The sequence below is a fragment of the Phoca vitulina genome, unplaced genomic scaffold, assembly GCF_004348235.1.
Source record: "Phoca vitulina isolate PV1807 unplaced genomic scaffold, GSC_HSeal_1.0 scaffold18, whole genome shotgun sequence".
Classification (NCBI taxonomy): Eukaryota; Metazoa; Chordata; class Mammalia; order Carnivora; family Phocidae; genus Phoca; species Phoca vitulina.
The window spans coordinates 19,519,897-19,542,081 of NW_022589721.1; the positions used below are offsets into that span (position 1 = coordinate 19,519,897).

General features: G+C 50.9%; 1 protein-coding gene across 7 annotated transcripts in view; it reads right to left on the reverse strand.

Moving 5' to 3' along the window:
• MTSS1 (MTSS I-BAR domain containing 1) overlaps positions 1–22,185 on the reverse strand; it is a 158,586-nt gene that overhangs the window by 31,774 nt on the left and 104,627 nt on the right. For all 7 annotated transcript variants that reach the window (XM_032415757.1, XM_032415753.1, XM_032415755.1 and 4 more), the window contains 3 exons: positions 4,151–4,235; positions 2,019–2,110; positions 534–608 (listed from right to left, as the gene is read on the reverse strand). In XM_032415757.1, coding sequence (XP_032271648.1) covers positions 534–608; positions 2,019–2,110; positions 4,151–4,235 — 252 coding nt within the window. The remainder of the gene's footprint in view (positions 1–533; positions 609–2,018; positions 2,111–4,150; positions 4,236–22,185) is intronic.

Here is a 22,185-nt window from a genome sequence, read left to right on the forward strand (position 1 = left end):
GGGCCACGCTGCCCCAGTCTGGTTTTCCCTGGGAGTCCCCACACTCATGAACACCATGAAAAAGCTCTCTATAAAGCACATGCTCCCAGGCTCCCACTGCAGCCATTTCTAACATTCTCACAAGGCTTAATAAAGGGTTTCGGAGATTATAGGCTGTGAACAATGGAGGAGAAAAGGACATAATTTCTGTAATAATTACTAGAGGACATTTGCATGAAGGCTTTTATGCATTATCCCAAGGCTTCCAAGAAATTTATAGGTTTCATTACAAAGCACAATAGGCATGGAAACTGTCATTTTGGAGACAAAGGTAGGGGGGAGGGAACAAGTCATGTACAACTTTGCAAGGGCCTCAAATTAATAGATATTCTGCACTTGAGAACTTTAATTCAGATGGATTCTAGGTGCTCCTGCTCCCCAGGGCCGTCATATGCACCGAAGTCTGAATCCGATGCTTTCTGCTTCCAAGTCAAACCAAGCACGTGCTCGTTTCCCCAAAGGAACACTATTAATGGCAGAACTTGTACAGTTACCTTTTTTTGCTTTCTTCTGCAGTTTCAGTGTATCTGAGGACTTCTTTTTTATCTCTTGGCGAGCTTTTTTATATTCTAAAAGAAGGCAGAATATTGAATCATTTTACCACTTTGCGCAACGGAAAATATTTTAAGGAACAACCATTACTTTCATTACAGAAAGCAGAAATGATGACATGCAATGAAGAGCTTAATCCAGAATGCCAAATGATAACAATCTCACACTGACATTGTATAGCCCAGGGGTGATTATTAACATGAAAAGCCACAAAATGCACCTTGGTCTTTTCCTGATAGTATTCACTCGTATCAGCTGTGAAGAAAGACGTCATTCGGGGATATTTCACTAAAAGTGAAAAATCCACAATTTCTCGGCCCACGTATCAGGAAATTGAAAAATAGGATTTGCTTTCCCAAAGGCCCAAATTCACAGTGCTTTGCTCAAAAAGGAACCCATGTGGCAAGACGCTGGCCAGATGTTACAATTCAGCAAAGAGCCCCCAAGCCCCCGGCGTGAGAGATCAGACGGCGTGGGGGCAAACTGGGGAAGGTCCAGCTGCCTTAGCCTTACTCTCACACCCACACCAAGGTTGGCACTGGATCCCGAGGAGGGGCGGCTCACATACGTACACCACGTCCCCCCAACAATGACTTCCTCGTCCCCCACCAGTCTACACCTGCTCCTGGACTTCCCATTTCTGTCGTTGGCGCCTCCATCACCCAGATGCGGACATCTGAAGTGACAACCGCCTCTGACACCTCTCTCCTCCTTTGCTGACCTCATATTCAAATAACTGCCCGTTCGACCAGTTCCCTTGCAGACTTCCCGGATGCTTCCCTCCCCCCGAACCCCCCAGCCCCATGCTGCCACTCAGGGCCCTCAGTCCCACGCTCCTGGGATCCGCTATGCGCCAACCCTTCCTTCTGGCTTCCTCCTGCCTCCAATCTCCCCATAGGCCTTCCCTCCCCAGCATTCACTGCAGGTCGTATGATCCTCAGAGAAACCTGCCCCTTCCACGCTGCCAGTACCCCTAGCCTTTGGGTCCAGGAGGACCAACTGGGGAGGTGTCCATCTGGACCACTTTGCCCCCAGAGCGCGGCACACGAGGTGCTGAGGTGCTTTCGTTGAAGCATATGCAGAGAGGGTGGTGGTTCCGGGCAGGAGACCCCAGGTCAGCTTCTCTCCTTAAAAGGCTGGCTTTCGAAACGTGCTGGAATGCCTTACGTGTGAATCTTTGGCGTTGAAGCCTGGCATTACTGTTCACGTTTCATTCAGCCGATCACAGCTAAGACCACTGAGAGCCTGGACCATCAGCCGCTCAGGGAGGTTTCGGGAGTCCTTATCCTCCAACGCCGAAATGGGAGAAGTGGGACCAGGGGGGGCCCTGCGGGGGGCACCAGCAAGGGCACGAGGCAACATCCGGCAACATCCGCAGCTCTGCTCGGGGCGCGTGCTGCTACGCAGCAGACAGCCTGCCCCCGTACCTTTTGCGTGGTCTTTATCCAGCTGGTTGGCCACTTTCTTCCATTCTTCCATCTGTTCTTGAAGTGGGTTTATCAGACAATCGATTAAAGCACTTTCACCCAAAAAAAAAAAAAAAAAAAGGAAAGACAAGGAGAAGTTAAACAGATACATTCTGTTGTTGTCAAAACCACCTAAGTCACGACAGCTGGGTGCAAGGCAAGGCAGCACCTAAGCCCAAGTTCACGTCCAAATCTCCCCATTTCGTAATAACCTTACTCTCAGAATGCTCTCCAGGGACTGGTAGGAGGCCGTCCACATGACTGAATGGAGCGAGCCCTCTTCCCATTTCCCCTGCTTATATTCTCTCTCTTGTGTTCGCAAGCATGGTCGCAGACCTGTGGGGTCACCCCTCTGGCTGCACAACAAAAGCTCCTGGAGAGCTTTAAAAAGGTAAAGACATCAGGGCTACACCCCAGACCTCATGCCTGAGAGAAACCCGGAGGGTGGGACCCCAGTATTACTTTTTTTTTTTTTTAAAGCCACATGATTCTGATGTGCATTCAGAATTAGAAGTCATGAGTGTAGACTAACTGGACAGCCTGGAGAAGGAAAGCTGAATGGCCAGCTTCTGGAGAAGAGCGGCAAAGGCATCCCCAGGTACCCCCCACACAGAGGAACCGTGCGAGCACAGACCCCAGGGTTTATGTCTGTGTAACAGAAGGAAAATGGATACATTCCTACGTCACACAGATGTTGTAGAAAAATTAGCAAGTGCCCATAAATCGCTCGAATTGCACTGGTGAGAATTACTACAAAGGTGCTCTCAGATTACTTTTTGATCGTGGGCCTCCTGAAAATCTTGAAGTTCTTGGTACAATCCCCTCCTTTCCTCGTCAGGGCCTCCCCTCCCTCACACACGCCAGCCATTCAGCACAGCTCACCCCCTCCTTTCTTCCAGGTCTCTGTTCAAATCGTCCTTCTGAACAGACGCGCTCTAACCACCCAGGGTGGGACCGGGCCACCTGTCTCCCAGCCCACAGATCTCGCCTCGTGGCATTTCCCACGGCCTGACGTTGTGGGAGGTGTACGCGGTGTCTAGAGTGTAAGCCCCATGAGGACAGGGCACGGTCCTATTCACTGCTATAGCCCACACGCCTTAAGACAGTGCCACGCACACAGTAGGTGCTCCGTAAACACTGGCTGTTGAACCAGTGTCTCCTCATCCCTAAAATGGGGTAGGGTACCGCCATTCATTCATTCATTCATTATTTACTGCAAATAAACCCGGATGACACGTGGGAGAGGAGGCATTGCATGGTCTGGGAGCAAGCAGGAGGGAAGGCGGGCAGACGTCATCACCTGCTACCCAGGCGCTTTCTGCTCGAAATGTGTGGACATTCCATGAATTCTCACAAGCACCCCAATTTATAGCAGCTGAGATTCCAGCCAAGAGGCCCACGCCTGAGCGGCCAGCCCAGGGTTCAAACCCAGGCCTACTGGTCTCCAAGACCAGGCACTTCCCACCACATTCTGCCACCTCCCATGGTGGCCCGGCCAGGAGGGACAGAGGCCTTTCACATTGGCAACCCCTCACACAACTCACGATCCGTAAAGCAGAATGCTCCGATCTGCTTGGAAGAATGTCCCTCCCCTCCACCCCCCACTGGAACACTGGTGACTCCAAATCCCCGGCCAACCACTGCCAGTTCTACCCACTCCGGATGCTGGTAAGACAGACAAGAGGCCAGCAGCATGGAGGGCTCCATGGTTACCGCTGTCCGCGGTGGGTAGAGAGGATGCCCCCGGGTAACGGCGCGTGCCCCGCTCCCCAGCACCACGGCTCCCCTTCCAGAGGCTCCTGCAGAGGGGGCATGCCCTGCTCGCACGCTGGCGGGGCGCCAGGAGAGACCCACAGGAGCACAAAGTGGGGTGCGGGCTCCACGAGGGCAGGGACCCAGGCCGTCCGGTTGTCCGCTACACCCCTAGCACCCCGCCCAGAGCCTGGCATGTGGCAGAAGGCCCACGAACACTTGATCAGTGAGGGAGGAGCATCACGGGCTGTGGGCACTGCAACGCTACAGGGAAAAAAGTGCTGTCCCTTCCCCGGAAACCAGCAAGGGCCGGTGAGATCCCGGCGAGACGCGCTCCTCACCTCGAAAACTGCCTGAGCTTGGCTTCTATGCTTCTGTGTCTCATGCACATCCTGGTCAGGGCGGAGCCAATCTCCCTGGTTCCACCTGAAAAAGAAACACAGGCAAAGCTGAGGACAGGAGACAAGCCGCGATCACTGAAATCTTGAAAAGAGAACGGAATCATCTGGAAAGAAGCTGGATTTCACCACGGGGTAAAACCCAAGCCACTGCCTCTTGCCAGGCGTGTGTACATGCCCGCACGCACGCACATGTGTAAATATACGTGGTGACGCATTTTTCTATTATCACCAAAATAAAAGGTACCTTTACTATACACAATGCCCAATCATACTTTCTATTCTGATTTTCTCTAAATGCCAACTGTGACCCAGAAATTGATTTTACGACCCACTAACGGATCGTGACCTGCAATGTGAAAAATAACTTCCCAAGGAAGACGATCAAAATAGTATCTGATATTTAAGGAAAAGCTGTTGTTTTTGTTCTGTTTTGTTTAGCTTTCCACTTTTGGCCAAATAACCCCCTTAGCATTATTTAGAACAGCTAATAAGGACACTCTAGCTGTTTCAAAACACATAATCTAGAATACAAGTCATTCGGAGACAAGCGAGGCCAAAGCAAAATGAAATAGGGAGCATTTTCCTAAAGGGTTTGGGGTAAGGCTGGTGAAAGAGGTCCTCAGACTCGACAAATGTCAAAGTAAGCTGTAATTCGGTTTGATTTTCCTGAAATTCTTGTCCTACTGCCCCCTTCGGGCACACCCTCTTTCAGATTATTTATAAAGTTTCCCTCCTTCCCCCTGCTAGAAACAATGCCTGAATCAGCACTTAGGTGGGTGTGGGGGAGCAAACTGCAACCACAGATGGGAATTCAGCATCAAGCACTGGAAAGCGCAATTATAAATGTTATGAAAATACTAGGACTCATGAAATCGGGGGGGGGGGGGGGGGGGAGTGTCAGTAAAGCACAATTTTCCACACACAAGGCCTTCAAGGGAAAGCTGCAGGCATTTATGGTAGGTTTAACCAAGCCAAGTTAACAGGAAAAAAATGCCCTCCCTTATTAGTACTGATGACATTACTGGAGTTCATGTCTCCCCCTCTGCCTGCTCTTCTAGAAATGCCAATGCGCTATTTCAGTTCCTCCTATTTTCCATTTTATTCTGCACAAAGGTTTCCAGAACCAAAAAAAATTAGTGATAATAGTAATATATATTAAATATTAGTATTTCTATATCCTATTTTAGTCTGAAAAGAGAAGCCTTCTAGAACAATTCCCCCATTCCTCTAAAACACAGTTTCTTGGCCCGAATACTACGAACATGTGGGCCAGATGAGTCTTTGTTTGGGGGTGGGGGATCCTGTGCATTGTAGGATGTTTAGCAGCATCCCTGGCCTTGACCTTCCACAAATCAGTAGCCGCCCCCCAATCTGTGACATCTAGATATGTCTCCAGACAGTATGAAGTGTTCCCTGGGGAGCAAAATCCCAGTTTGTGAAGCACTGTTGTAAGAAAACCGAGCAAGAGCTAAAGGTCACCTGAGGCTGGGCACAGCCAGCCGGGAGTCTTGGTAAAATGTCACCCTTTAGCACCCTTTAGCCCCCAGCACCTGCAGCCACTCCCGGGAGTTAGAGACCACCTGGGCGTCCCCATCTACTGCCGCTCACCATTCTCCACCAGGGAAAACCAGTAGAGGGCGCTGCCTGCACGCGTGACGCAGGCAAGCTTTTACTGCTTAACGAGCAAAGGCAAGGAACACTTTATCCCCAAGGGAAATCTCTCCTATTTTTCCTGGGCCTTCATTTGATTAAAAGTTAATAACCTGGCCATGCAAGGAAGCTGGCACACTCATGCACTGCTGGAAGGAGTGTAAACTAGTCCTTTTCTGGAGGAGAATCTGGCAGCGTCCACCCAGCAAAGCCTTTAAAAACGAGTCCCCTCCTTGACACGGCAATTCTACTTCTAGAAGTTTAACCAGAGAAAACAATTAAGGACGAGAGCAAATCCTTCCCCAGGAGGACAGTCCTTGAAATGCTGCTGACAACAGTAAAAACTGGAAGCAGAATCCCATTCTGGGGAGCAGGGTAAATAAAGCATAGAACACAGACCGGCGCTGGAGTAGCAATGTAGCCCTCTCCAGGCCAGGCCACGGTGTTGAAGGTCGTGGGAAGGTGAGTCACCTGGGTGGAGCTCAGGCTGTGCCGGGCCCAGGGAGAAGTGCCTTGCACACAGGAACTCCCTCAATCCTCGAAACGCTCCTGGTTCTGCTAGTACAATTATATCCCCATTTCGTAGATAGGAAAAGTGACTTACGGAACTCGCCCAAGGTCACGCTGCTAGTAAGTGGGGTTCCAACCCAGGCCAAGCCTCCAGAACCTATGCATTTCACCACTCAGCATATGGCTCTGACTACAGACAGCGGAAGGTGGGGCAGGGGCAGAGCCAAGAGCCTAGAATGAGTACCGCTAAATGTACTGAGCGCCATGCTATGAGGGCCGTTAGGCCTTTAAGGCCCCGCTCTCCAATTCTGGCTGTGCAGCCTAGAAATGTCGAACTGGTACCACAGAACTGAGCTCCTGTCCTTGCTAAGCTACCGCCAAGAGCGCAGGGATGGGCAACTGCTTCACGGATAACCCCTGCCTCAGTTTCCCCAAGATGGGCTTCCGGGGTTGGAAAAGATCACTCAAGGTCGGTTCCCTCCCCCCATTTCTCCGCTCCATTATTTCTGTTACCTTCCCAGACATTTTCCCTAGACGGCCACCGGTCGTGTGCCGCCCCCAGGAAAGCCAGAGGCTTCCCAGAAACAGCCAGTCTATGGTACGATAACAAGCAGGTCCTACACGGGCCCCCGCAGCACAGGAAAGCCTGAGAGGGGAGGAAATGAAAACAGCAAAGACAACTTCCAAACAGCGTGTCTCTGTCCAACTGGCACAGGGCAGGAGACAGGCGGGTGACCTCCGCCACGGACTCCGGGACCCGTCCGCGGGAATTACTGCTGATCGCAGCAACATGGGGCACCCTAAAAATAGCTCGATCTGTGGATGTGCTTAACATCTTATGCTCTTCCTGACCCTTGCTAAAACTCACCAAAAAAAAAAAAAATCAGCAAGTTTGAAAAAGCTTCAGAGGAAACCGGCTTTAGCTACAAAGACAGAGCAGACATCTGGAAGGGCTCCGATCTGACAGTGAGAATATTTATGGAATCAAATGGATAGCTGAGACACTCAGCAGCTTGTGAGTGAGGACAAGAGCTTACTTGTTTCTGGATTCCCCACACCCAGCCCTGGTGCTGAAGGAAGGAGCCACCATCTACCATTCTGAGAGCGGATCACCAGGCAGGCAGGCCTATACCTGGAGGCAGGACCAGGGGGGTTGGGTTTGTCTTGTTTAATCCATACATCTTTGTGTGTCTTCTCCGTACACACTATAGAATATTCAAAATAAATACAAGAGTCTTCTCTTAGAAAAGGTCTAGACTGATGCAAGGTCCATCCAAAGGAACAATGGTATATCCACTTTCTATTGCTTTTATAATCAATCACCACAAACTTACTGGCTTAAAGCAATGCACATTTATTATCTTACAGTTCTAGAAGTCAGAAGTCCAAAATCTGTTTCACCGGGCTAAACTCAAGGAGTCAGGAGGGCTGTGTTTCTTCTGGAGGCTCTAGGGACGAATCTGTTCCTTGCCTTTTCCAGCCTCTAGAGGCTGCCTGCATCCCTTGGCTTGTGGCCTCTTCCAGCATCTTCAAAGCCAGCAGCTTAGCATCTTTTCTCTTCTCTGATCTCTGCAAGGTCCTCACATCTTCTCTGACACTGATCCTCTACCTCCTTCTTATAAGAACCCTTGTGATTACACAGACCCAGCTGGATAATCCAGGATAATCTCCCTGCCTCAAGATCCTTAACTGAATCACAGCTGCAGAGTCTCCTTTGGGATGAAGATGGAGACACCTTTGGGGACGGCAGTATTCTGCCTACCACACTGCATAAGAGTCAGTAATTTGGAGAGTGCCCAGGGGCACTGCGTGTCTCTCTCCAGAGCCCATTCATCCTCAGATGGTGAAGTCTGGGCCAATGACCTAATTCCACTCCCTTTGGCAGTGGCTGGTTCAGGGATGGGACAAAGAAGAGAGAAAGTTGTTGTGGACGCCTATGGGGAAAATGTCCCTGATCTTAACATCAACACACCAAAGAGATCCCACAGGTCACGAACAGAAAGCAGGCTGCCCATCTGCTGCAGTCAGCTATCATTATGGCCATGGGGACACCTGCCTTAGGATGAGACCTGTCCTCCAGACAGAAGACAGAGGGGCCGGCATCCCCAGTGACCTCCCTGAGCTGGGACACTAACACACAGACCCTGAGCAACCCCTGGGCCTGGAGCTCCTGTTTTGCAAGAGCATACATTTCCTTATTTTTAAAGCCACTTTGATTTGGTTCTGTTTCTTGCCAGTTGAAAGGAGAAGAGGGAAGGGAGCATGGGCCTCCTGTGCTTCCCCCGAGCACCAGGAAGCAACCTGCTGCTGAAAGAAATCGCAGTCTGGGCAGTAGCTGCTGAGCGACACAAAGATGCTTTATGGCAAAGATCTTAATTCTTTCCAACATGGTACACATGAGAACTTTCTGCTGTAACAAGCAAAGGTTTTTATAATACAGTAGCACAAAAATTAGTCAGTGATCTACACTGGATGAATTGCAAAGGACACAAACGGTGGAGAAAAAAGACAAAAGTCCAGAGGCTAGGCTATCAGAGTATGAATGCTGGGGCAGAATACTCTGTTTTGCACCTGAAGACACTTAAAAACTCCACAAATGCTTATTGACTATTGCATCCGTTTCCCAGGGCTGCCGTAACAAAGCACCCCGAACCAGCTGGCTTAAAACAACCACAATGTACTGTCTCACACTTCTAGAGGCCAGAGGTCTGACATGAAGGTGTGGGCAGGGCCGTGCTCCCGCGGAAACCCGCAGGGGAGAATCCTTGCCCCCTCTTCCCAGCTGCTGGTGGTTACAGGCAACCCTCGGCTTGTCGATGCATCACTCCAGTCTCTGTCTTTGTTGTCGAGGGGCAGTCTCCTGTGTGTCTCCGTCTTCACACGAGGTACCTGCGAAGGCATTCTGTCCTCTGCACACGTCTGTGTCCCAATCTCTCTCTTCTTATAGAGACACCAGCTGTCCTGGGTTAGGGCCCACCCTAATGATCTCACCCTAATTTGATTACACCTGCAAAGACCTCATATCCAAATAAGGTCACATTCACAGGTACTGGGGGGTTAAGACTTCGACCTCTCTCTTTGGGAGACTCAATGCACCCCATAATAAGGATCTGCCTGGAGCAAGAATTGAAGTGATTCCAAAGATGACAACAAGGGCCTGACCTTTGAGGGGTCAGTGGACTGGCTGGGGGGGGGGGGAAGCTATGAAATGGTGCAGGGAACGCAATCTTTGCAGCCACACCGTGGGGTTGGTATTCTTGTCCCCATTTTATAAATGGAAAAACTGGAGCTCAGGTGGGTGAACTAACTTGCTGAGGACCCCAGGGTTGAGAAGTGGTAGAGCAAAGATCCAAGCCCCACTTTTACGGACACCCAAAGGCCCTTCCCCACTATGACAAATTGGACACATTCCCAACTGAGGACAAAGAGGCACATTAAAGTCACAAACAGAATATGAACTGTTTTATGTCATTTGGGGGACGACGGGGGAAAATAAGGAGGCACTGAGCCACAATCATTCCCCTGAAAAGTCTGAGAGGACTACACCCTTTCAGACTACACCTTGCCACACGGTGGCTCTGCAGAGAGGCAGGACAGTGGCATGCATCCGTGGCCTCGTCCCCGTCCCTCCACGCTGCCTCATTGGCAGGCAGCTTCCATCTCCCCACACAGCAGGGGACTAATGCACCGGCCATGGTGGGGTCTCCAGCGTGCAGGTGGCCAGCGAGGGCTGAAAAGCCGGTCTGTCGGGCCCAGCTTCTGCAGCAGAAGGGGGGAAGGGGGAGCAAGATTTAAGAAGCGCAGGGCCACAATAAGTCACTGTACCTCCCGGAGGCCCTCTGAGGGCTCATGTTGTTGGGAGCCTAATTAGCAGTCTGAAAGAGCCACAGGACAGGGGAAGGCTCTCCGAAGCCTCTGCAGGAGAGGGCTCAAAGGGACAGCGCCGCTCACCTACTGCAGGGGTTCTCGACCCCAGCACGGCTCACTTCTTGGACCAGATCCTTCTCTGTGGTGCGGGGCTGCCCCGAGCACTGTGGGGTGTCCCGCAGCGTCCGTCCCTGGCCCTCCAGGTGCCAACAGCATGCCCCAGGTCAGGATGACCAGATATGTCTCCACACTGTCAAATGTCCCCGGGGGGGCGGGGGGGGGGAGGGCGCAGAATCGCGCCTGTTGAGAGCCACCAGCCGAGGGGAACAGTGACCATCTCCCATAAGGACAGCTCTCTGATCTCGGCGCTGGGCCTGGACAAGCCACAGCTGACATCTTCCCTGGGACGGCGGTGGCCCCGCCAACACACACTGCACCGCTCCAAGAGGCGGGCTCGCTGCCCACCCCCAGCATCCTGAGCAGAGGTAACAGGCACCCCCTGTTCATGTGATGAAGAAACGACTTCACTTGCCGTTAGAGAAACATTAATTCCAAAACACGCAACTGACATTCCCCACAAAGTCAACAGGCACTGATTCCCTCCCCTGCAGCCCTAGGGACACATGGATTCCACCAGAGGTAGCTGATGTTCCAGGGTGAAATACCAGAAGGATCCACACGGCCGTGAAAGGGGGGCAGAGACGGGCCCGATCCCAGGCACCGAAGCTCCACCGTCCCTGTAGTTAGGAAGAGCTCCTTCGTGGGACCGACATGGGCTCAGAGGAACAAGGGCGGTGGAATACGAAAGTGACTTCTAGCCACTCAACAGCTCGCGACTTGTCTGGACATAGGCCAGCGAAGCACCGACAGCCCCACAGTGTCTCCGATCTACACGCAGGTGCCATGCAACCCTAGCCTGGGCAGGTGCTCCGTCCTTGTGCACGCGGATGCACGCAATCGCTCCCCGCACCCACCTGGTTAAAGTTTAAGAGATCTCAGAGGGGTGGCTGTGTGTGGTTCCTGGGCGCACAACCACCAAACATGCCAGATACGCCACACATACCAAATAAGACTACGTCACCCTGTGACGTATTTGTATCAGGAACCTTTTCCCAAAATGTATCTGTTTAATCACCAGATCTTACCTGTTGTGGTATGTGACCCCGTCCCCTCCCTACTGACCTCAAAAGAGTTCTGGGGGCCCCTTCCCAGCTATATTCCACTCCTCCCCACCAGCCCCAGTGCTGCATCCCTGAGTGACATGCGGACCCCATGTAGCCTGCAGGCCATGGAGATCCCACAGCAGCACGCTCACCGTGGCTGATCTGGAGTCAGATCCCTGCCATCTCCCGAATTATCACGGGGATCAAGAAGAAAAGCAGTAGAGCAAAAGGGTTAAGTAAGCTAGGCTTTGAAGGGAATCAATGTGGATTCAAAGCCCAGCTCCCCCACTCACTAGCTGTGTGACCTCGGGAAGGGTCTAACTTGCTTAGACTCAAATGTGGATGACTGTATTCTACTAAACAGTCGTGCCAGTTCGTGTTTCGGGTCATCTCTGCTGCGCACATCACACCCAAAATGCATCACCTATGATTCAGAGTTTGGGCTTCTTGTGAAACAGCCTGAGTACCCAGGTTTTTTACAATCTTGTCCCTAATCTTTCACAATTGCCTCATCCATACGCCATTTGATGGCGATATTTCCTTAAAAGCAACTTGCTTCTATCCCATATTTTAAGCATTCCACTTATTTCACAGAAATAACCAATCTTGATTTTACACTCATATTCCAAAGATTTACATACCTCATAATTAAATAATTTAGCAATGGTCCATACTGTGTGGATATACAGAGAGAAGCCCACCAGCTATGAGCTTGCTAAAGGCAGGGGTTGGTACAGTTTCTAGAGAAAGACAGAGCGCTGGTTACATCAATGGGCCAATTAAGTAGGGCTCTGGTGTGGCCATAATCAGCCAAGTCCAACAGGAAGGCAGGGGCCAGAGTAACTCTGGCCTGGCTGGAGCGACTGTCCACATCAATGTGCCAGCCACCAGAGGATGGCCCTCACTTCTCCCACATGGAATATTGCCCTTCTCCAAGCAGCTGGCTGATGAGAACATGGAAGGCAAGTTAACAGTACAATGGGCGTTTTCTGCGAAAGTCCGGATTATTCCTTCTTTCCAAACATCTCAGGAGACCAAAGGCTGAGAAGGAGCGGTCCAGAGGGTCTGCCTTGGAAAGGTCTGCTTAGCTATGCACCAACAAAGTGGTCATTTGATGGAACTCAGAGCTGTGGTATCAAGAGGTTCACCGTCACCTGGCTGCCGTGAGCTTCAATCTCTCGGTGCCCCCAGGCCTCCGTAACAGGCAGGCAGCTGTCCTTGGCTAGCCAGCTTTTGAAGGTGTCCTGAGCTCTCTATCTCTGCGGTTTACTTTTATGTTGCAAGATCAAGACAGGTGTGTCACCGCCCTCCTTCCAGGAAAGGATGGAAAGGAAAGGTCCTGTGGACTCCACCACTCAGTACCCTCACAGGGCACTCAGGAGCTCTCCTGCCAATGGCCTGTGGCAGGGTGTTACATTGTGGGCTCAGTATAGGAGGATATGTCTGTCCTTTCTCTCCAGCCGCTGCTTTTCAAGAGCCCCGAAGTCTTGAAACATCAGGAGTCTTTCACCTTGCCGGCCGGCTGGAAGACCGCCCGGGCGTGGCATCACAGAAGCTGCCTCGGCGTGCGTCACCTGCCGCTCTGGCCAGACCACACAGGGCACGGCTGGGGACACCATCTGCCGCCCTCGCCACAGCCACCACGGCTCCGCACACACGCCGGCGCCGCACCTGACGGGGAAGCTGGTGCCCCACTTCTGCCATCTTGCAGGCAGGTTTCGGGGTTCTCACAGCTGAGTGGTGGTACCCGGACTCCGAAAGGGGGAGTAAAAGTGTCTCGGGGACCTGAGTGTGAGCCTGAATTCTAATAAGAAAGAGGGGAGCTCAATTCTTATCCTTGGAGAAGCTCAACCATGACGCCCTAACCAAGACCACGCAATACCCAAATATCCAGTCCAAGGGGCCAAGTCCAAAGGGCCATCAGGGGCACCACCATAGCCGGACCAACAACATAATGGGTCTGTAGGGAGCACTCGGCACTCCAGGCAGGGGACCAACTGGACCTCAGCTGGAGGTGGGCAGACCGGCCTGAGGCTCTAGAAAGTGGACTTTCCGGGTGACCTCCAGGCTGACCCTCTTTCTTCCTCTAAGGAAAAGCATCTTATGGCAGCCAGGATGCTGGAGAAGAGACGGCACGGCATTCCTACACTCAACAAACACTGAGGAAATGCTACTGCGGTCCCATTCCCATGCCATGGACAGGGAGACAGCCCCAGTCCTCATGGAACACACAGCTCATCCAAACGTGGAAGCAAGGAATTTTCAGGGTGACCTTTGGGCAGGAAGGTCCCTCGGAAAACTCACCAAGCAACAAACCAGCAGTTCCTTACTGCTCAGCATCACACTCCAGCCTTTAATTAGCAAAGAAGCTCCTGATGCCCTCTGAGGAGTCCCACACTGGCTGTCCTTTCTCATGTTTGGGAAACACACCCAAGTCCGTCCCTGTGCATTTGTGAGGAGGCTGGTTCCTGTCAGGGGCACCATCATTTTCATTTAAAGGTCAAAGAAGGCACTCAGGATATTAAGAACAAATTAACTGTGTTTCTTTTGGCTTCATCAGCATTTTATTTTTATCCTCGGGCACAGAGAGATGGACAACAGGGAAAAGGTGGCATCATTTGATGCCCTACATTTCTTTAATGGAGGGGACGGGGCGGGGCGGGGCGGGGAGGGGAGGGGAGGAGAAGGGGAAAGAAACAACCAGTTCCTGGTATCACGGGTTACCACACAGACAGTTTACCATTCACATTAGCTATGTAAGCAGCTCCACTCAGTAGAGACACTGGTCAGGCTTCAGTCACGGAACAGCATCCAAACACCTTATGTTAACCCTGACCATGGTTTCAAGAACACCCAACACTTCTGCATGTGCTACTTAGGTCACCCAAGTATGTTCTTGCAACAAATCCACAATCTGATTTCAAGGAAACTAACAGATGAGAAACGTGAGCAGTATTTTAAGCAGTGGAAGGATCTGCCCCCTTTTGTCCTCATGGGGTCCCTTAGGACAAAAGTGGAAAAAAAAAAAAAGTATAAAGATTTTTAAAAATAAACCCTTAAATCTCCCCCACAAAGGAAGCCGAACTTCCCTTTTGCTACAATGGCAATCCCAACCACCCGCTTCCATCTTCGCGGAAGAGAAAAACACATGGAGTTTCCTGTTTGAAAAACTGTATTATTCAGCTACTGTATGTGGCTTACGGGCGATGGATGATCCAGCTGGTGTTTACGGAACAGCTAATACCGTGCACTCAGCAAACGCTGGACAGGGTCAGCAACACAGTTTGGGAAGACACCCTTGTGCCTACATGCAGGGTGGAAGACACTGCAAACTGTTATCAGCTGACAATCTTGCAGCCAAGCTCGCACTCCCCAGCCTCTCCCACTTCACGACTTTTCAAAAAGCAGAGGAAACAAAACCACACACAGTCCCCACCACCATCTGGCGGCTTCAGCAAGCACGAGATTCTGGCATGCACGGTACTGGCAGCCACAGAGACCAATATTCCTCTTTCTTTGTTGCTGTTTCAAAAGCAAAGCGAGAGTGGTAATACGGAAACACAAACACACGGACCGGCTCACGCTCTGGGGAAGACAGGGCAGGAGCAAATGCACTCCGACTGGGATCCTTCCCTGCCGCTGTTTCGGATGCAATGGTACCCGGTTGGAAAATGCTGGGGGGGGGGGGGGTATCAACCAGGAAATGCCAATGGCCCCCCAGACAGCTGTCACCACCAGCGCCCACCGCGAGGGTCTGCCTCTAATGCAGGTGTGCAGAAAGACGCCCCCACTGGAGCCAGGTGCTCAGCTCAAGGAAGCCAACTCGTGCCGGCAAGGCGGATGTGGGCTGCAGCGTCTTCTCAGCTGGGGAAACTGAACCGCCGGGCAGATAAGATGCTTAGAGCCACTGATCTGGGCATCACCTCCCAGGCGGCCTTCGGGGAAGGCCAGATCATGTAGAAGGGGGCCTGATGAACAATGTGGACACAGAACAGGGCAGCTGTATCTTGGGGATCAGAGAAAGCCTGATGCATCCACCTCCCCGAAAGCGATGAGACCCCTGAGACTGAGCCCTTGATGGGTCTCTTTAGCCATCCCCTGGTTCTGCTTCCGCTGGTGACCAGACCCTCCCTCTGACTAACAATTTATCCTTAAAACCTCTGCTATCCAGAAATGTGTTGCTGGCCTATGAACTGCTCTAGTCCTTAAACGGGCTTCTGTACATCCCTAAACTATGCCAGAATGTGCTGACTTCATCAACTCTCAGGAAGCAATTTTGTTGCTTTCCAAATTATTAGGAATATCTACCGTTTACTAAGGGCTTGTAAGCGAAGAGTGAGTTGCAAGCACAAAGAATTCAATTTTTAACCCCATTCTACTCCTCATATAGGTAACATTATAAGGTAGGTATTATTATCCTCACTTTACAGATGAGGACAGGGAAGCTCAGAGAAGTGAAGTCATTTGCCGAAGGTCACACGGTAGAATTCAGGATCTGTATCCAGGGCTGAGTCTATGGACCTTTTAAACGTTCTTCAGGACAGCTCACTGTTACAGATACATCTCAGAATAGCTGATGGATGAGAAATCAGATTTCCGCCCCCTGCCCTTGCTGTAACTGAAGGAAAATAAAAACCCCTCCACTCAAACATCTGTTTCATCAGCGAGACTCAAACCACTGTTGCCACATCCCTGCCGGACTGTGTGTAGCTGGTCGGTCTGCGTGCGGGGCCCTGGCTCCCGGGCGGATGCAGACGGTCTCAGCAGGTCACCAACCGCCAGCTTCTTTGGACAGGTGCAAAGGACCCTTCCCTACTCATTAGGAGTGTCCTTCCCAAAATCACCCTTTTGGCTACTGACCTGTCCCAGGAAGAGCCTCTACAGCACAGTTTTGTGGAGACCTCATCCTTGCTTAGTCTCATTCGAAATCTGTTTTCTAGAAACACTGACATCTCATCAAACTGCACATCACGGGATGTGTGCACATCTCTGGACATAGTAGGTGCTCAGCAAACCTCCGTATGTGGGAACTGGCAGGCGTGCTGACCTCCGAGTTCCAGGCCTGTAACACTGGCTCTTCCCAATTCTCTTAGTACCTCCCCCGGCTCCCCAGCCCTCTCTCCGTGCATGCTGCCCACCCCACCTGCCACTGTGACAGGGAAAAGCAAGAGAAGCTCAGATGTCAGATTCTATCAGAAGAGTGGCCACATTGGCCAAGACTCCGACAGACTTCTGTGTTGCAGCTAATTTCCTACCTAGATTCATCGAAGGTCACTCTCATCTCCTCCTCTTCCTCCCCTCCATTTCTCTCTCAGGCCACACCTATGCCAAATGGTTTCTGGATGAATCTTTGGATCGTTTCTGAGCAGGTTTCTTCTAACTAACCCCGAAATGGCGAACAGGAGGCTGGCTCTTCCAACCAGAGAAAGCAGGTATAGGGCTCAGGCAGGCAGGAAATCAGCATCGTGATGCAACCCAAGCATCCACAGGACCCTAGGGCCGGCCACCCCACCCTCCCATCCTCCATCTGTTCAATGCAAGGGCGTAAACCGGTTTTAGTTTCGAGTTCCCCAGCTGAGTCTCAAGGTCAAGCAGTAGTGAAGTGAACCAAAGACTATTTTGTTATTTCTAAATCTCTTTACTGCTCTGGCCAACTCAACCACCCACAGTCCTTTGTGTTGTACCGGAACTGCATTAAATCTGGCAAAAATGATCCCAGAGTCACAGTTACTAGAGTCCTCCAAAGTAAGGGGGGGGGCGGGGGGAGACGGGTCATATATTACTTTGAAATGTCATTTGTTCAGTAAATAAGATCTTCCAAAGCTTGAGGTACGTCCATAGACGTTGGGGAAACGCAAGAAGTCCTCAGTGGTTAGAAGCTGCTGCTGGAAGCAGAAGATAAACATGCATCTCCCAAAACATTTTCTTGGTCCTGCCCAATTTCCATTAAAACAGGACACAATCCTAGCATCCTGATGACCCTTCGAGGTTAACCTAACCGGCCTACATGAGATGCCCCCAAGAGCCAGTCACGGGATGGGACGTGAACTTTCTACTCGATGATCAGAGCTACCCCTGATCTTCTTCCTGCTCTCTGTTCCCCTGAACCTTTCTTTCCCTAGTCTTCTAACAGAGCACAAACACTTCCCAAGGACAATAATCACCTGTGAGTGGTTTAAACCTAACTGCTGCTCAGTCATCAAACAAAACCCACGGGAAGCTGCCAGAAAGCATGGACCGGCCCTGTGTCCTGAGGGGGGGCATGCAGGAGCCAGGGGCACACAGCAGCTTCCCCTGCTCCGTCCAGCTCGCTGCCTGACCCCGAGGACCAGCTGGGTCTGATTTATGGCCAACAGCTGTTCATTCAGTGGGCGCTTGTGTTCCTTTCCTCTTCCTGGGGAATGATTAGGGGCATAATTCTCAACCCTGAAGGTCTAGGCATTCCTTGTTTTTTAGGATGAATTCTTCACAAAGGCGGGGTGGGGGTGGGGCAAATGGGTTTTTATCCTCTGGGCTAATTCTGATTGCCTGCTAATGACGCCTGGAACACTGTGTTAAGAAGGATTCTGAGGCTGGATCTGGACTTGGTGGAGAAGTGGGTGCCTAGATCAGCTAGCAGTGTCTGCCATGATCGCAGGAACCATGGAAGGATGCGTGCCTTGTATTTGCTCATCTGGCTGTGAGCTCTCACAGGAACTAGAGCAGTAAGCTTTCACACTTTAATGTGATCACTAGGGGATTTTGCTCAAATGCAGATTCTGACTCAGAAGGTCTGGAGTGGACCTGAGACTCTGCATTTCTAACCAGCTTCCAGCTCATGCTGACTTACTGCCAGACCAGCAACCACGCTTTGGGTCGAAGGGGCTGGGATACTTCATCAGCCAATACCCCTTTCCCAAAATCCCCGAGAACTCCACCACCACAAGGACCCTACCAGGCGAAATCTAGGTGGACCAGATGTCCCAGACTTGGAGGAAGGACATGGAGAATGAGACTGTTCACTGTGTTGTACCCCCAAAAGACACTGGGGACTCCTGATGGTGAAGCTTCCCACCCCTCTCCAGAGGTCCCCCTGCCAACAAGTGAAACTGCAAATCTGGGTCCCGAGAAAAAGAGAAAGCTCAGAAGCATCAGACAGCATGTGAGGGCAAAGTGGCTGGATGTAAGCTAAGTACAGGTCACAAAGTGGCCCTTGGTTCCTGTGAGCCTCTGGCTCCCCCAGACCTGGGAGGTTAAGTAGCCTTCAGAGTGACTCAGTATAAAAAGTTGGGCACGGAGTAAGCTCTCTCCTCTGTCTTACGGAGAATTAGCACCTCAGGGGTCTCCAGCACATGCAGTTCAGGATGGGGTAATGGAGGGAGAGGAGAGACAAGGGGACCAGACGGTTGCTAGCTCACCTCCCTCCTTCCCACGCACGTTCATACATCACCACACTCGTAACACTGTCCTGGGCTTACTGCATCCTGGGCCCGTGTCCTCCGCTAGACAGTGACCTCCCCGTGGATAGCCACATTGTCCCAGCCATCTCTGAATTCCCAGTGTCTGGCAAGATGCATGGCCCAGAATAAAGGCTCAGTAGGTATTTGCAGATAAAGGAAACCAAAACAGAAATAAAATTGTTTAAATCAGACAATAACCCATCCTGAAGAGCAGGTACCCTTAGGAAGTTGGTAGCTGAGGCTACATCTGAGCTCCCAGAAGGGGGTGATGAGCAGCTCTTTACCAGAGTTAGGCTCACAGTGGAGTGAAAACAAAAAGGGACAGGAGTTCTGACCCCGTGAGCTCTGGGAGGCCTGCCTGGCTTGAGATTCAAGACCGTTTAGTAAAACAGTATATCTAAATGCTAATCTAATAAAGAATATTTAGATCTAAAGCTCGTCTGTTTTGCCTGTGCAAATAAAATTATTTGTGTACCTACTATGTGCAAGGCATTATGTAACAATGGGATAGCAATTCTTCTTCCATATAAGAGCATGCACAAAAGAAAAAAAAAAAAAAACAAGAAGGCAAAACGAAGAGTAGTCTTTTCACTTTAAGATAGGGGACCGATACGGCCCTCAGAAGTCCCCATCGGGATGGAACAGAGCCCATTAAAATGCTCACAATATTCAGAACATATTCTTTAAGAAGATAATTACCAACAACCTCAGGAAGCTCCAGAGCCCCTTATATGCTATTAGAAAAGCCTTTGCAGGCACAGCTCCGTTGCCATGACAACAATCACTTGGCTGAGTTATAAAGAAGACGGGGGACCCACCAAATGGTATTCTCGACAGTAAGCCCTGAGGTTTCTTAAAGCCACTTTCTAAAGAAGCTTCAGAATCTAGGAGTTAGAGAATGTACAAGCTGAATGGGACCTAAGGGCAGCCCAGTTTAGCATGTTTCTGGCATTTCTTCCCTTCCCACCCCTGCCAACCAGTCACCTAGAGTCAGGTGACATATCCTCCAGGCCAGAGAACTCACCCTGTCCCGTGCTCAGAGGGAGAGGGCAGGAAGCTCTCCTCTGCAATCCCTGGAGTAAAGTGAGCACAGGTGAAGCTTTAGGAAGGGCAGGACTTCTCATCTGAAGAACCTCTCCCTTCCAGGCAGAAGGTTCGAGTAAAGCACCCTGACCTCTTTGGCAACACCTGCCATTAGCTCAAGGAGGCCGAACAAAACAAAGACAGCCATGGAAGGTAGCTTCTTCTAGGTCTTAAGTACAGGACTGGTTTCTAATTCCAACCATTAAATGCCACCTGGAAATTTCATGATTGTCACTGTCTTCCTGTGACCTGAAACAGACACGGCTCACCAGGGACCCTCATGGTATTCAGTGAACCACTTGGGAGGCTGCATATGGCAAAAACATACATGCCTTGTGTCCACACGTACACAGAGTGCACATGCACGTGTGCACAGACCACGAGAGAGGAAGCCACCATGACGTGTGTCTCTTTAGTCACCTCCGTGGAGCATCACCAAGGACGGCTTCTCCCAGGGCCCCAGGCATCAAACCCCTTTGGGATGAAGGCATATGGATGCTTAGGTAACTCCCAGCGGAACGCACTTGTGCAGACCAGGATCGGGAGAAGGGGACACGGCTGAACTGGGGGCACAGCTGGGCACGTAATTTGCATCATAAAAGTGGACTCAGGCATTGCTGAAGGAGAACCCCACATTCCACCAACACGCGCTGCTGTGAGGAGCAGCACAGCCTGAAGAGGAGCCTTCCAGATCCCAGAACAGATGACCTCCACCTGCCTTCCTGACACCAGCCCCTTAGAGTGAGGTTCCAAAACTACAGGTGCTCTCCTGGGTGCCTACTTGCATCCTGTCCAGGACAGAACGGTCCCGAACCCTCAGCTTCCTTCAGTACACTGTGCCCCTTAGCTCACCACTTCCCAGATGGCCCCTGAACACCATCTGCATCTTTCACCCTGGGCCAGGGCAGCACTACCTGGGACCGCCATCCTGAAGCAAGCTTAAAGGCTCATTTCATAGGAGAAAGATCTGTTCTTAAAACTGTTCTTAATCTCGGAAGAATGAAGGGGGGATATAGGAGGGGGAGACGAACCATGAGAGACGATGGACTCTGAAAAACAGACTGAGGGTTCTAGAGGGGAGGGGGGTGGGAGGATGGGTTAGCCTAGTGATGGGTATTAAAGAGGGCACATTCTGCATGGAGCACTGGGTGTTATGCACAAACAATGAATCATGGAACACTACATCAAAAACTAATGATGTAATGTATGGTGATTAACATAACAATAAACAATTAAAAAAAACTATTCTTAATCTCTGTTCTTAAAACTGTTCTTAAACTCCAGTTTACTTAGTGTCTTATAAATAACTTCTACCATCCTAAGGAAGAACTTGAAAAGATGAAACTATTTGATCTACAGTACTCTTGTTGAAATCAAACACCCAAGTGGGCTCATTTTCACAGATAAGACAGCACTCATGCACAGGTGTCTCCCCAGAACGCTGCAAGGCAGCCCCCCGGGTTTCCTACCAACATTCCCAATCAGGAACCCAGCACGCATTAGGAGAAAAGCCCAGCAAACCTTAACAGTCCTGAATCAGCACACTGACTCAAGTTTGAGGCAGGAATTAGCTCCTGTAAGAATTAGCATTGATTTGGTGAGCATCCTACAGAGATGACACTGTACCCGTCCCAAACCAGGGGTGACAACTCGGGGAGGACAGATGCACGGAGAGTGGCTCCTGACCGGAAGGCGGAAGACAAAGGGTGGAGGGACCGGCCGGAGTCAGCACGTTCCTGTTACAGAAAAAGAAGCCCGGCCCTCCCCCACCGTGGGACTGTTGGCCACGTTTCCAGATGGCTGCAGCGGGCCATGGGAAATGGCACCGGCAGCCAGCCATTAGGAGAGACAGCTCCGCATCCAGACAGCTAAGAAGACGAGCTTACAGCCCTGGAGATGCTAGTTTATTTTAAGAGACAATTGCCCAGTTATTACAAACCTGAGACTGACCTTTCAGCTAGAAATCTCGACATCAGGGACCTTCTTGTCCTCAGCCAGAAAACAGGAAAAGCAATGACATTTGAATGACTTCCATTTAAAGAGTGGGTGTGTGTGCACCTGCACATCTGTGTGTGTATGCGAGACAGACCAAGGGAACCCAGGGCAGGGGCAGACCCCCCGGCCATACACGGCTGCTAGATTAACACAGAATTGTATTCAACCCACAAACCAGCATTCCAAAGTGGATCAATAACTGCTGGAAAATGAGTCCGAGTAAGGCCCATTTTCTTATTTTTTAAGTTCAAAGACCGAGACCCATCGG